This window comes from Ctenopharyngodon idella, chromosome 10, assembly GCF_019924925.1.
Source record: "Ctenopharyngodon idella isolate HZGC_01 chromosome 10, HZGC01, whole genome shotgun sequence".
NCBI classification, from domain to species: Eukaryota; Metazoa; Chordata; class Actinopteri; order Cypriniformes; family Xenocyprididae; genus Ctenopharyngodon; species Ctenopharyngodon idella.
Genome location: NC_067229.1, coordinates 49,594,121 through 49,610,257, shown reverse-complemented (window position 1 = coordinate 49,610,257; position 16,137 = coordinate 49,594,121). Strand labels below are relative to the sequence as shown.

The following is a 16,137-nucleotide window of genomic DNA, read 5'->3' as shown; positions in this document are numbered from 1 at the left end:
CCTAATGTCATTCCAATTAAATATTGCTATTTAGGTTTTTGTTTTATTTTATTTAAATGTTCAGATTTCTTTTTGTTATATGAAGAAAGTTAAACTTCAACACTTAAGTGTCTGTAACTTAATTCAATACCGCATTAAAAGCTTTAGCAGTTATCGCAGTATGACAGTTTGATACCGTCACATGCCTATTCTGAAGCGCTGTGATAGCTTCGACTGAAATTTAGGTTGTTATTCATGGAAAAATCCTCCACTGAAGCTCTCAAAGGTTTGATGTTGATGACAGTCAAAGGCATTTTGCATCAATGTTGTCGATTTCATGGAACAACATGAATGTGAGTAAATGATGACAAGCCAAGTTTGAATATGCAGAAGCATAAATGAGATTTCAGAGCTTTGGTGGAGGTGAAAATAATGACTTGTATATTGATTTATTTGGAATATAGTGCAAAAATCATATGGACCACTTAAATGGTACTTTTATTGTCATTTTTAACCCTTCTTTTGCATATTATGGAATAAAGAAACTCAAGTTTGATGAACAGATGAAGTATTCTCTTTAAGGATATTTACCTGGCATCAGTGAAGGGAACAGCGAGTGAATGAGGTGGAGCGTTTTGGGCTGAAGTTTGTGGGATGGATGGAGAAACCGGACCCAGACTGTGGACCAGCATGGCGTTGCTCGTCACCTGCAGGTTCGAACTGCCGTACGGCCCAAAAACGTTTCTGTTCATCCCCACTGACAAGTAACCTGAGAAAGAGTCACGTTTCATCAGACATTTATGACCCGTGACTGAATGAAGATAATTCACACTTGCATTATATAAAAACTTCTGTAAGAGTTGCACAAAACTTTGAGCAAAAAGTCTTGAACTCCTGCAGCATGGTCACGTAATACTAATGTTCAGACCGTCTGAATAAAATCTTGCCATTAAAGAGCAGGAAAAACTGGCACTAAAAGACTCCAGCAGAGAACTAATAATCAAGCTCTGCTTTTTCAGTAGATCAGAGGCTGTTCTGCCCTAGAGATATACTTATTTTTCTTCCTTGTACAGCATAAAGGACAATAATTGGTCTGTTCGGACGCGTATCCTGATTACTCCACAGCTAACAAAAACATGTTCTCTTTAAGTTATTAAAATATTATTATTTCTGAATGTTCTCAGAACATTTAAAATGTCCAGTTTTTAAATGTTTTAAAACACTTTTTCTTGGTTTTGCAAAATTCTATTCTTCAAACATTATGGGAACATTACTTTTTAATGTTCTCTGAACATTATGGAACATGTATTAACATTTAAAAAACGTTATACGAACATCCAACTTCAACGTTTCAGGTAAAAATGCTCTATGAATGATGTATAAAAATGTTTTTGTGCTAATGTTTTGAAAACATTATTAGAGACCAGATAACATTGAACGAACATTCTATTAACGTTACTGGAAGAACGTCTGTTCATAAACTTGCCAGAATGTTAGCTAAAATTCTGAGAATATTTCCTTGTTACTGTTTATTCCACCTTTGAGGTCTTTAACTGGAACTGTTATAGTTTTCCTGGTGTAGATTAGAGGTAACTTCACCAGAACATCTTATGTTTGCTAATTACATATAAAGACTGCAGATATTTCGAGACTGTTGCACAGCAGTTCTGTACTGTTCAGGGCTCAGTAATAATGATGGCCTCTGCTGTCTTTTCATGCTTTACAAATTTATACTATTAAATATTAAGTTGAATATTGCAAATTGTGCGTATTTAAAATCGGCACTCGGCATGAAATGGAAGTGAAATCTGAGTGAAACGGCATCTCAAACAAGAACAAATGTAGGGCGGGGCTTGATTTTGTCTGTTGAGAATTGACAGGATGGTTGTGGTTTCCTATTGGTGGATCTCATGTGAGTGACAGGTTGTGCACAGATAAAACATTTATAATAATTACTGTTACAAAATAAGAAATGTCAATTTTGATTTCATGGTGACTTTAAATGTTGCCAAAGTAATTATATAGCAGGTTTTGTTAAATAATGACAACATCAATACTGGGTTACAAATCACAAATCAATCCATAATTTCTAGCTATCAATGAAAATTAAAAACCTAGTATTATTTTTGTAAAGCAAACTCAACATTTAATTTTAACCATAAATATTTTTTCTGCATTTTTGGGTGAACTACTAGAGCTTTTGTCCTCAAGCATGATATTTTCGTTCTCTATCAAACAGAAACACATGAATAGTCATGGAATTCCTATAACAAACCTGTAAAGCCAGGGAAGCGTTTCTGCTCTGTTAAGTACTAACGAGTTTCTCTCTCTGCTTTGGTTCCATGGCTCATTTAGGTACAAGCTTTCGGCCTGGTTAATCATCAAAAATATGAGAGCGAGGGTTTGGGGAGAAGACGTGGTCGGAGCTGCTGGACGGAATTGAACTAAAATATATTGAATAAAAAACAGTATGTAAATCAGTGTTTTTTGGGGAGAATGAGACAAGATGGTTCACTTTGTGATCTTTCAGTAAAACAAGGCATGAACTAAATTGAATCAAAATTGTACTAAAATGACACTATTGTCTTCTGTTGAACTGCTTCACAGCTGAAACTGAATTAGTTTCAGCATTGATGAACTTTACACAGTTATTGAACTGAACTGAATCAACATTGAACTGAATTGATCTAAATAATGGCATAAATGAGAAATAAATGTGACGTCAAGTCAACATGAAAATGTGTTCCAACTCACTTTTCTTCATGATTTTACCAATGATTAATTGATTTAATGGTGAAAACGTCTCTATATCGGGCCTTGATGACGTCGGCTGGAGGATAGTAGTTTCAGAGCACACCAGAAGTGTGAATTAAGAAAGCAAATGGGTTTGTTTTGATTTCATGTTGACTTTATTAAACTGTATTATATGCGTAGGACTGATTAAGTGATTAAGTCCACTTGTGATGAAAATGCCAGTCTTTGCTTTGTTCTATCTACAGTGTGAGAGGAAATGAAGGCTGGAAGTGCTATTTAAATGTGAGTGGGGATGTTCGATTGTCCCTTATCTAATTCAGAGCATCATGTCTGGTGTTGTGGCTCACTGGGCTGAGCAGCAGTATGGAGCTCAGGAATGGAGATACGGCCTATTTCCTCCACACTGTTGACGGGTCCCTTTTAAATTATGAACATCGGCTGCACTTTCATGTGCAAAGCTTATTTCTGCCACAGAATAAAAAATAAAAAGTAAATTGTGGTAACAAAAATTTTGTGACTTTTTTCCTCACAATTCTGACTTTTTTCTCACAATTCAGAGAAAAACATTTTGAATTCTGAGATAAACATGCAAGTACAAGGGAAAAAAAGTCACAGTTACCTTTATTATTTTTTTTGAAACAAAAAAACAAAACAGATGTACACTCTCAATTAAGAGTTTACAACTTGCAACTGTGAGATATAAACTTGCAAATACAACCCTCTACAATGTGAGTAAATCATGACCAAATTTCATGAGAGGCAACAAAAAAAGTCTTTCATTAGCCAACGGCTAGTGAATTGTATGATTACAGTCACCTGTAATTGAGTTAGAGGTATCAGTATCAGTATATTGGATCAGTGCATTAGCTCTTAAAGTGACAACAGCCTAATATCCCTGCTGCTGTCTGTGTTTAATGTTAATCAAACATTAAAATCAAGCTCTTGACTGAACAACTTCTGTAATTTTAATATTATATATTTATATATATTATATATTTATATATTTTATATTTACATTACTCTAACTACTGTTAGATCTACCTGAAAAGCACTGTTTATTTAATTTGCGTCTTTGTTCTATTGTTTATTTGTGCTTTTGCTTGTAGTTTCAATATTCGTTCTTATTTTATTACAAACTGTTTTCTTGACTTTAATAGTCTTTGAAATTTATATTTTATATTATATTCATGTAGGTATTTTTTATTTTTTATTTGCATTGTTCTTGCATTCCATGTGAAAAGTCTGGCGAGTAAAATAAAAAATTTACTAGCCAATGGAGGTGCGTAGAGGTTTGAAATATGAGGAAAAAAAATCTGAACTGTGAGGTAAAAAAGTCACAATTACCTTTTTTATTCTGTTGCGGAAACCATCGAGAGGCGTAAACTCAAAATTCAAAGAAAAAAAGATGTAAACTCTCAATTGAAAGTGAGATGAAAAAACTGCAATTACCTTTATTTTTTTATTCTGTGGTGGAAACAAAAAAAAAACGAGAGGTGTAAGCTTTCAATTAACAGTTTGTATCTTGCAATTAAGATAAATAAACTCGCAATTATGAGAAAAAAGTCTGAACTGTGAGATAAAAAGTAAACAAGTTTCTATACTTTCAAGCCATTGAACACGGCAGGACATTTAAACCTGAGATGTTTATTCTTGTTTTATTACCTTTCGTACCATTGTCCGTGCAGCTGGGTCGAACAGATTGTTTGGAAGAGGATGCTGGGAGTGAAAGCGACGGAGCTTGATGTCGTGATGACTGCGGAAAGCCCAACTTCCCATTAGTCAGCACCTGCCGGCGGAGACTCAGCGCGGGAAGAAGGGCCGAGTTTCCAGATGTGGTGTCGGGATGGAGTGATGGGGAAGAGGAGTGACCCGTGTGGATCCTCAGCTGAGGTACCTGAGCCATACTGGAGGGAGAAACCATCAGATTACAGCCTTTCCCGTTCATGTCTGTCACTGCTCCGATGGGTCGACGCAAAACATCATCTTCAGCCTTCAGGTCACCTGATGAACATGAAGTCAGATTTCAAACGTTTGGCCAGGTTACCTGAAAATGTGGCCTAAATCTAAACAGACAACTTTTATCCTAGTCAAAACATTGTTTACATTAGGTTACATAAGTAATTTTTAAAGGTCAGATCAGAAATGTTGGTATAGAAACAAAAAATGGCTGGAAATGTCACAATCAATTACAAAGCAACGACAAGTACACAAGTAGAAAAACTGAGATAGTATTTCCCCTACTTCAGTAATCTGTTTTATTTACGAAGGAATAGTTCATTACAATAACTTTACCTCAGAAGGTCAAAACGTATCTAAATGTACCATGGTATTACCATCATTGTACTTGTACGTGAACTACAGCAAAGTTAACTTACAAGTGACTTTTGGATAAGTAGTAGTTGATGTTTTAACGCTCGGGATTAACTAAACAACATCAAAAAATAATTGTGAAAAATCAGATGAATATTTTTAATGTTAACAGTGAGACTACAGGCCAATAGTATTGAAGATTTTTCGTCATATAAGCTGTTCGGTTTGCAATAAATGTTATTACATTTATTACGATTAATTGTCTTACATCATTAGAAATAGACTAATAAAATTAATAATGTACAATAAACGCATTTTGATGACAAACCGAAACCGCGTTTTCACGAATCATGTTTGTCCCTGAAGGCATCAAAACTTCAACCGTCACTCTTCGCGCGCAAAATAATTTGAAATGTATGATCTCATTTAATTAAATTTAATTAAAATGAGATCGACAGACTTTACAGTTCTTGATGAAACACGTCAGTCTAACGTCACTCGGTGTCGGTAAACTCACCTGTTAAAGTCTCCTCATGACAGATTTATGAAATAAACCAGTTCAGTCGATCTTCTGCCGCGGTGACGTCATCGGGGCTCGATCTCGGTGAGTTTCAGAGTTTTTAAAGTGTTTAAAGCGCGTTTGTTTTCATGTTGAGTGAGTGAATGTGATCGTGAGCTGCTGCCGCCGCTGTTTGTGTGTGGGTTGGTGATGGTTGTCATGGGCGGGTTAGATCAGCCTCATTTTGCCCTTTTGCCCCACAAAACTTCCCTAATGTGAATGTTTGGCAGCATTACATCATGGCACGCTTTTTAAAGACCATATTTGGATTCGTTTGAGATCCACACGCGTTATTTATTAGCAATAATTAAACAGGTGTATACTGTAACTTGTTTAATAACTTTTGGGAAGAGTTTGCTTCATGTAGTTTAACATTCATGCAATGCATAACATAGTTAAAATAGACTGATTTTAATGATATTTGTTCTCCTTTATCAGTTTTGAATAGTTTTGTAATGCATAGTTCACAGGTGACCTTGTGGCTTGAATTGCTCATGACAGTCATTGAAATGCTTCTGCAATTTATTGTAGCGTAATAAAAAAAGCATCAAAATGAATTGCAAACACTTTACAATAAGGTCTCATTTGTTAATGCATTAGCTAAAAATTACCAATGTCACACTCTAAAAAACACTGGGTTAAAAACAACCCAACTGGGCTGGGTAAATATAGGACAGAACACATGTTGGGTTAATTTTACCCAGCAAATTGGGTTGTTTATTTAACCCAGCATAATGGGTTGTTTCATTTTTACTATAATACTAGCCTCCTTTTACTTCATACATGAATTAATATTTACGGATTAACTTAAATCCTCTAAACTTTTTTTTAAATACTCCACAAAACCACTGGTTTGCATAATAATTCCTTTATTTTCGATCATATTTTATAGTATAGCATCATTTTTAATACATATTGCCTACATCGAAGCTCGTTTAACAAATGTTAGAAGTAAAAATTAAACATTTAGAAGTTATTCAAGTGTAATCGATCAGTCTCTGTTGTCCTGTTTCACCCGTAACGGCGCTGGATCTCATGCGGAGATGACTCGTGTTCGGCGGGGGAACTGATAACTTCAGCCGAAAAAATGCTGTGACTGACTCCATGACCTGTCCATAAATAATCAGTGTACAAATCTGAGAACATATTTTAACATCCCAAGTATTTATATTCTGTATCTTTTTGAATAAAATCATAAAGGGCATCAGGCGTTTCCATCACGCGAAAAGAAAGACGCAACACTCGTTTAGGTGACTCACATCACGCCACCGTATGTTGCTTTGCATAAAATTAAACGATATACAGAACAATAACAAATAAAATGTACACAAACCTGTATTTTACTGAAGACATGCACCAATTTGATGGAGCTGCACTGCTCTCTCCTGAAGAGGGCGTATAAAACCTGCAATAAATAACTCAACACCTGTGTTATTACATCTGACCCAGGATCTGAGTAACACAAAAACTACCCAAACGCTGGGTTGTTACGTCCGACCCAGGATCTGGGTAACACAAAAACTACCCAAACACTGGGTTGTTACATCTGACCCAGGAGCTAGGTAACACAAAAACTACCCAAACGCTGGGTTGTTACGTCTGACCCAGGAGCTGGGTAACACAAAAACTACCCAAACACTGGGTTGTTACATCTGACCCAGGAGCTGGGTAACACAAAAACTACCCAAACGCTGGGTTGTTACGTCCGACCCAGGATTTGGTAACACAAAAACTACCCAAACACTGGGTTGTTACATCTGACCCAGGAGCTAGGTAACACAAAAACTACCCAAACGCTGGGTTGTTACGTCTGACCCAGGAGCTGGGTAACACAAAAACTACCCAAACGCTGGGTTGTTATGTCCGACCCAGGATCTGGGTAACACAAAAACTACCCAAACACTGGGTTGTTACATCTGACCCAGGAGCTAGGTAACACAAAAACTACCCAAACGCTGGGTTGTTACGTCTGACCCAGGAGCTGGGTAACACAAAAACTACCCAAACACTGGGTTGTTACATCTGACCCAGGAGCTGGGTAACACAAAAACTACCCAAACGCTGGGTTGTTACGTCCGACCCAGGATTTGGTAACACAAAAACTACCCAAACACTGGGTTGTTACATCTGACCCAGGAGCTAGGTAACACAAAAACTACCCAAACGCTGGGTTGTTACGTCTGACCCAGGAGCTGGGTAACACAAAAACTACCCAAACGCTGGGTTGTTACATCTGACCCAGGAGCTGGGTAACACAAAATCTACCCAAACGCTGGGTTGTTACGTCCGACCCAGGATTTGGTAACACAAAAACTACCCAAACACTGGGTTGTTACGTCCGACCCAGGATCTGGGTAACACAAAAACTACCCAAACACTGGGTTGTTATGTCCGACCCAGGATCTGGGTAACACAAAAACTACCCAAACACTGGGTTGTTACATCTGACCCAGGAGCTGGGTAACACAAAAACTACCCAAACGCTGGGTTGTTACATCTGTCCCAGGAGCTGGGTAACACAAAAACTACCCAAACGCTGGGTTGTTACATCTGACCCAGGAGCTGGGTAACACAAAAACTACCCAAACACTGGGTTGTTACATCTGACCCAGGAGCTGGGTAACACAAAAACTACCCAAACACTGGGTTGTTACGTCTGACCCAGGAGCTGGGTAACACAAAAACTACCCAAACACTGGGTTGTTACGTCTGACCCAGGATCTGGGTAACACAAAAACTACCCAAACACTGGGTTGTTACGTCTGACTCAGGATCTGGGTAACACAAAAACTACCCAAACACTGGGTTGTTACGTCTGACCCAGGAGCTGGGTAACATAAAATCTACCCAAACACTGGGTTGTTACATCCGACCCAGGATCTGGGTAACACAAAAACTACCCAAACACTGGGTTGTTACGTCTGACCCAGGATCTGGGTAACACAAAAACTACCCAAACACTGGGTTGTTACATCTGACCCAGGAGCTGGGTAACACAAAAACTACCCAAACGCTGGGTTGTTACATCTGACCCAGGAGCTGGGTAACACAAAAACTACCCAAACGCTGGGTTGTTACATCTGACCCAGGAGCTGGGTAACACAAAAACTACCCAAACGCTGGGTTGTTACATCTGACCCAGGAGCTGGGTAACACAAAAACTACCCAAACACTGGGTTGTTACGTCTGACCCAGGAGCTGGGTAAAACAAAAACTACCCAAACGCTGGGTTGTTACATCTGACCCAGGAGCTGGGTAACACAAAAACTACCCAAACACTGGGTTGTTACGTCTGACCCAGGAGCTGGGTAACATAAAATCTACCCAAACACTGGGTTGTTACATCCGACCCAGGATCTGGGTAACACAAAAACTACCCAAACACTGGGTTGTTACGTCTGACCCAGGATCTGGTAACACAAAAACTACCCAAACACTGGGTTGTTACGTCTGACCCAGGAGCTGGGTAACATAAAATCTACCCAAACACTGGGTTGTTACGTCTGACCCAGGATCTGGTAACACAAAAACTACCCAAACACTGGGTTGTTACGTCTGACCCAGGAGCTGGGTAACATAAAAACTACCCAAACACTGGGTTGTTACGTCTGACCCAGGAGCTGGGTAACATAAAATCTACCCAAACACTGGGTTGTTACGTCTGACCCAGGATCTGGTAACACAAAAACTACCCAAACACTGGGTTGTTACGTCTGACCCAGGAGCTGGGTAACATAAAAACTACCCAAACACTGGGTTGTTACGTCTGACCCAGGAGCTGGGTAACATAAAATCTACCCAAACGCTGGGTTGTTATGTCCGACCCAGGATCTGGGTAACACAAAAACTACTCAAATGCTGGAAAAATAACCCAAAAAATGACCCAAAATGCTCAACCTAGGTCTTGGGTAGAAAAAATAAGAGTGCATGTGAAATCATTGCATTATTTAGCCATTATAATACTAAAATGTTGCAAAGTTTAGCACTGTTTTTCACAGAACTGAAACAAAATGAACTACTGCTTCTACAATTTTTTGTAATAAAAAAAGCATCAAAATGAATTGGAAACACTTTACAATAATGTCTCATTTGTTAATGAATTAGCTAACATAAACTAAGACATGCATTTATCTTTGTTAATGTTACCTAGTAAAAATATTTATTAATTGTTTGTTCATGTTCACAGTGCATTAACTAATGCATCAAAAGTTGTATGTTAACATTAGTAAATGCTGTGATTAACATTAACTAAGATCAATAAATGCTGTAGAAGTATTGTTCATTGTTAGTTCATGCACTTAACAAATGAAATGTAATTGTGAAGTGTTATCGAGTCACTCAGAGTCTTGAAGTTTTTCAGTGACCAATTCTTAAACTTTTCTATTTGTTCCCTAAGTCGGACTGATCTGGATTTGCACCGATGCGTGTTTTCAGACTCCAGACTTCATTGTGCTGCACTTTCACTGGCACTTTGAGTGTTTGCACTGTGAGTTCTGCTGCTTGTTCTCATGGCAACATGCTTGTTTATTCTACAGGAGACTTGAGCGAACGCGAGAACAACATGCGACGTCTAATAAAAGCCCTGTATTATTACATGAGATGCTGATGGTCTGGATGCATTGAGGCCGGTCTCTGTGTGTTCAGGGTGACCAAATGTGAATTAAATGCTGGCCTCTAGTGGAAATCATGGGGCAGAAATGACACGCAATTACTGTGAAGCTGTAAGATGTGAAAAATGTGTTTACCGAGTTAGTGACTCATAACCGGCGCTGAGGCTCTGTGGATTCATTGTGTTCTAATTAGGGGGTTTGTGTTTTGCTTTATAATAATCTGTTCACACTAATGCAGCGCTGAGACTGGATTGTCAAACAGTGCAACGAGACTTTTGAAAGGATTTTATTATAACTACTGTTGTGGTTGACCAATATGGGCCGATACCAGTGTTGCTATTGTGAAAGTTAATTGAAATAAAGCTGAAATAAAATAAAATATAAATATTAGTTGAACTAACTTAAATGCAATGGCAACTAACTCTTATAATATAAGTTCATGTTGAAGTACTAAAACTGAAATAAAAATAGAAATATAAAAAAACGGCAAATATCTACAAATGACAAAAGCATAAAACAAAATTGCTAAAACTTTAACTAAAATTAAAATGAACACAGAAAAGATCAAAATAAAAGCTATATTAATATATACTAAAATAACACTGGCCTTAATTTAATGCTTAAATTAAATGAGCACTTATTTACTAATAATACTTTACTAAATTCACAATAAATAAATAAATAAATAAATAACTAAAATAAATTTAAATAAAATAAAATACAAAATAGAAAGGCTTTCACTATTTTTGGTAGGTGCAAATATAAAATGGTCTAGACAATATATCAAAATTATTCTCAAAATTATCAATGACATGTGAAAGCATTGCACTATTAAGCCATTTTAATGTTAATATATAATTGCATTTTTAATTGCATTATTTAGCCATTATAATACTAAAATGTTGCAATGTTTAGCACTGTTTTACTAAACATTTGCACAATATAAATATTAGTTGAAAAACTTAAATGCAATGGCAGCTAACTAAAATAACATAAGTTCATGTTGAAGTACTAAAACTGAAATAAAAATAGAAATATAAAAAAATGGAAAATGGCACCAAATGGCAAAATTACAAAACAAAATTACTAAAACTTTAACTAAAATTTAAATGAAAACAGAAAAAATCAAAATAAAAGCTATATTAATATATACTAAAATAATACTGACCTTAATTTAATGCTTAAATTAAATGAGCACTTATCTGCTAATAATACCTCAAATTCACAAATAATAATAATAATAAAAATAAATAAAACAAATAAAATACAAAATAGAAAGGCTTTCACTACTTTTGGTGGGTGCAAATATAAAATGGCCTAAACAAAACATCAGCACCAAAAAATTATTCTCAAAATTATCAATGCGAAAGCATTGCATTATCAAGCCATTATATAATTGCACTTTTAATTGCATTATTTAGCCATTATAATGTAGAATGTTTAGTACTGTTCTACAGTTGCACAAGGTTTTTCACAGAACTGAAACAAAGAGAACTACTGTTAAAAATAAGGGATTTCACAGCGATGCTATAGAAGAACAATGTTTGGTTCCCCAGAGAAACTTTTAGTAATCAGTTTTTAAGAGCCATTTTTTATCTTAGTGTGAATAACATTTAAAAAAACTAAGAATCTAAAGATTCCATGGATGTTAAAAGTTCTTTGTGGAACCACTGATGGCAATAAAGAAGCTTCATTTTTAACTGATCCTAATCAAATATCTTCCTTTTATTAACATTTGAAAGCATGTGATTTGGTGGTTGTTTCTCCAGCAGAGGGCAGTAGAAGAACAGACACAGACTCGTGCTGAAAGAGGGCAAGAAACAGCAGGGTGTTATTATTGTTCACAATCCATTTCCATACTTAAAAAAACCATCAAATCACCATGTCAATCTATGTGTGTTTCATGACAAAGATGTTTTGTAATAGCAGCTCTACTCATGCACACATGACAGCTGCTATTGAAGTGTAGTCTTTCAGCGTATGACCCGTTATGATTAATGTCAAACTCGAAGGGAGTCATCAGAGAGCAGGAATTATTGCTGTCATCATTTACATTAAGGCATTCAGTAGGCATGTATTCAAACACATTATACAGGAGCAGCAATGGGTGTTTATGAAGAGCCCTTTTTCAATAAGTCAGAGACATAGAGATGAAGGTGCTTTCATTGACCTCTCAGATCCTTGTGCTGCATCTAAAGGTTTCTGCATGAATATAATGCTCGAGAGACAGCGAGAGGAAACTCTCCTGTGATTAATCGAGAGCGCGGCCCTCGTTTTAACGGCTCCAGGAACTAATTTCTGCTGGATAATGTCACACACCGTGTGAATGTCACGGACCGCGACAGAGAAAGAGACTAAAGGCCCGTTCACACAAGAATTTCAACATTGCATCATTTTATGGATTAAGTTTTCGTTATCAATAATAACCCTGAAATAGGGTTTCACTGACAAAAACTAGATGATAACTAAATAAAAAACAGTTTTGAATGCCAAAAACTTTGACAAAAATCTACTTTTCTGTCTTTTTTGCCAACCAATAAAAACAAAATGAAAATGGAAGAGATCCAGCCAGAACTGAACAGGGTTGCCAGGTTTTCACAACAAACCCCGCCTAATTGGTAATCAAAACTAGCCTAATTGTGTCTCCCGGTAAAAATCGCGTCCCCTGGGGTAAAATTCGTGTTTTTTTTTTTTGTTTTTTTGCCGTGGTTCCCCTGATAAAATTAGCAATCCAAGGGCTAAATATCATGTTATTGGGGTCGCTTCAACCCGCGGACATGAAAAACAACCCGCGGCAACATCCCAATAAGCGACTGCTTATTAACTAGCATTGATCATTTACTTTACGATGTTTATATGGTAATATGTTTTAGATAGTGATGGCCGATTTCGAAACACTGCTTCATGAAGCTCCGAAGCTTTATGAATCTTTTGTTTCGAATCAGTGATTCGGAGCGTGTATCAAACTGCCAAAGTCACGTGATTTCAGTAAACGAGGCTTCATTACGTCATCACTGTTTCGAAACGTTTCGAAACAGTTCGAAATTTCAATGGTTCACCAGTAGAGGGCGATGATAAAGTGAACCTATGAATCATGCAGATTCACTGAGAACTATTGAACAAGTGTCTATGGGCTTTACTCTATGATTTTACCAGATCTCTGATCAGTTTTATACATTTGTAGATGTTTAAATGTTTAAAAAAAGACATTAGAATACTTAAAATGAATAATAGTAGTTATTAATTTCTTTTTTGCCTGTTTAGCTTGAGCCATGGAACAAAGAAAACAAGCCATGAAAATTGATAAAAGAACACATATTATACAGACACTCTATATTTAATCTTATTAGATAATTAGTTAATTGCATTTGATAGATTTTACTTTCAGTAAAACTTTTGCAATAGATTTGTAAAAGGTGTTTTTATGCATGTTTGGCCTGAGGTTTGTTGCATTTAAACTGTTCTGACCACTAGGGGTCAACGTGAAGACGGGTGTCAGATTGTTTCGAAGCCTCGACACATTACGGCACATTTGCTTCAACTGCTTTAGTGTTTCGACGGTTGTAAGAACGCATATTTTATCTCCCTCATCTGAACTTGACTGAGCAGCCTGCAACTGCAATAGTAAAGCGCAGACATTTCAAAATAAGAGTCATGGTGTATTTCTGGCTTGTTTATAATTTTTAGTGAAGCATTACATATGAGTTTTTTTCTTGGTCATTTTTGCTATTTTGGTTGCACAATACACTGTATTTAATTTAATTTCCATTTAATTCATAGTAAACTACTGTAGCTTCTGTCTGGGATTCCCCGTCACAGAAAGGAAAGACTAAGAACATTATTTGACATATTGTTCAATATACAGATTTTACTAGTATCAGGGTTATTATAGTTAACTAAAACCATAAACAACTTTATTACTTGAAATAAAATAAATGTGAACTAAAATTAAAAAAAGCAAATATATATAAAAAAAACTTAAATTTATTTTATTTTGTCTAGTTCCTAAGCTTTATCTTAACATGTACTAATTAAAACAGAAATAAAAAATAAATATAGCTGCGAGCAGCAGTTATCGGGGTTCAAGCACTTTAAGGCTTATAAGCACATAAAAGGTATTATATTTTATTTAGCAAGCATGTAAGCACTTAGATGATAGATGGAAAAGACCATTTACAACCAATACAGGCAATTTAGTAAGGAAAAAATATGGTTTTTAAAGTTATAGTGCCACCTATTGCCCAATCTCCACCAGTTTTTTTGGGTGTCCTCAGAGTGTGTCCATACATATGTGTGTCAAATTTGGTGAAAATATCTATAAAAATAAAAAATATATTTCGTTTTGAAGTTATAGACACTTATAGAGCATAAAAAAATACCCATGAGTGACTTTGATTGGATTTTTTTGCCACTTCCTATCAAAATTTTGACATTTCGGCATTTAGTTAACAAACTATGGCTCCGTGGTTACTACAGTGGTTTCGTCTCAACTGGAATAACGGTATAGAAGATATAAGCAAAAGTTTAAGCGCTAAATCACAATGTTGCACAAACCATAAGCCGAAACCTAGCATGTTTGGTATTGTTGGACTCGGCAAGGTTTCAGGAGTCTAAGGACATGACTCCCGTAAAAATAAGTCGACCACACCCAAAGTTATAAGCATTTGAAAATTTAATTTTACCACTAGGTGGCGCTGTCTCGAAACTTCTCAGGCTCCTTCAGGGCATTGTACTGATGACCCATAATGAGTATCATTCCGATCGGCCTCCGTTAACCTTGTCTAACAGGTTCTCAAATTTCATTGGCCGATGGCGGCCATGTTTTTCGAGATACGCCAGTGTCCTCATAGACAGTCATGGCAACTTGGACAAAGACACTGCATGCTGAGTTTTAAGTCGATCGGACTAACGGTTGTATAGTTATAGCTGTTTTCATGTTTTTCATGTTATAGCGCCACCAAGTGTCTAATCGCTGTGATTTTTTAAACTGTGACCTCAGATTGAGCTCATACTCATGTGTACCAAGTTTGGTGAAAATATCTCATTTCGTTCACGAGTTATAGCCAATTTAGTAAAAGTGGCTCCGCTCACTTCGAACGTTTTGACGTCGATTAGCGACCGTGAATCGAAATTTCAACTTTTTATTATAAATATTGACAATTAGACTTCGGAGAATCTAATTGCACTGGTTTGGTTCCGATCGGGCCAAAAACCTAGGACTAGTTCGCAAAAATAGTTTTTTCAAAAAAATCCAAAATACCTGAAAATTTCACAGACGAGCGAATCCGCAAGCCTACGCCTAACGGTTCAGGAGTTATGAGCCATTTTGTACTTTTCACTGCTGTAGCGCCCCCGTCAGGCCGATCAGGGTGAGCCTTGCTGACGTTGTAGATGGTGTGAGTACTACCAGCTCTCAAAGTTTCAAGTCTCTACGACTTACGGTTTGGTCTGACCGATCACTTTTAGGGGAGAGTACTGATACAATAGCGCTATGTGCTGGAACCCCTAATAAAAATATATAGAATATAAAAACTATAGACTATTTTATATAGCCTATATAAAAATATATAGACTATAAATGTATATATAGACATTTAAAAACTATAAGACTTTTGAATAAAATTACAATGAAAGAAAATTCTATAAAACAAAAACTATAATAGTACCTCAATGATACTAAAATAACACAAATTCAGTTTTTTCCTAAAACTAAAACAATTCAGACGACTAAAATATGACTAAAACTAAATGGCATTTTCGTCAAATGACTAAAACTAAATCAAAATTTGCTGTCAAAATTAACACTGTCTAATACAAATGCAACAGACTGTTTCTGACCTTTTGACCCTCTGAAATCGTGACTAAAGGCCGCAGAGAGACTGAAAGATCATGATGTGTGTCTTTATTCTGCTCATTTTTCATCCT

The 16,137-nt window shown here is 36.4% G+C and overlaps 1 protein-coding gene and 1 long non-coding RNA gene across 12 annotated transcripts in view; one reads left to right on the top strand and one right to left on the bottom strand.

Annotated features, from left to right (window-relative positions):
• Positions 1-5,791, bottom strand: part of glis3 (GLIS family zinc finger 3) — a 34,690-nt gene extending 28,899 nt beyond the window's left edge. Inside the window, exons 1-3 of one of the 2 annotated variants that reach the window (XM_051911076.1) lie at positions 5,561-5,791; positions 4,405-4,734; positions 571-748 (exon numbers count right to left, since the gene is read on the bottom strand). In XM_051911076.1, the coding sequence (XP_051767036.1) occupies positions 571-748; positions 4,405-4,678 (452 nt within the window). In that variant the 5' untranslated portion in view covers positions 4,679-4,734; positions 5,561-5,791. Of the gene's footprint in view, positions 1-570; positions 749-4,395; positions 4,735-5,560 lie in introns of both variants that reach the window. The other variant, XM_051911075.1, reaches the window with a different exon arrangement.
• Positions 5,525-16,137, top strand: part of LOC127521703 (uncharacterized) — a 163,083-nt gene continuing 152,470 nt past the window's right edge. For all 10 annotated transcript variants that reach the window (XR_007932449.1, XR_007932443.1, XR_007932448.1 and 7 more), the window contains exon 1: positions 5,525-5,647. This is a non-coding gene — a long non-coding RNA (uncharacterized LOC127521703). The remainder of the gene's footprint in view (positions 5,648-16,137) is intronic.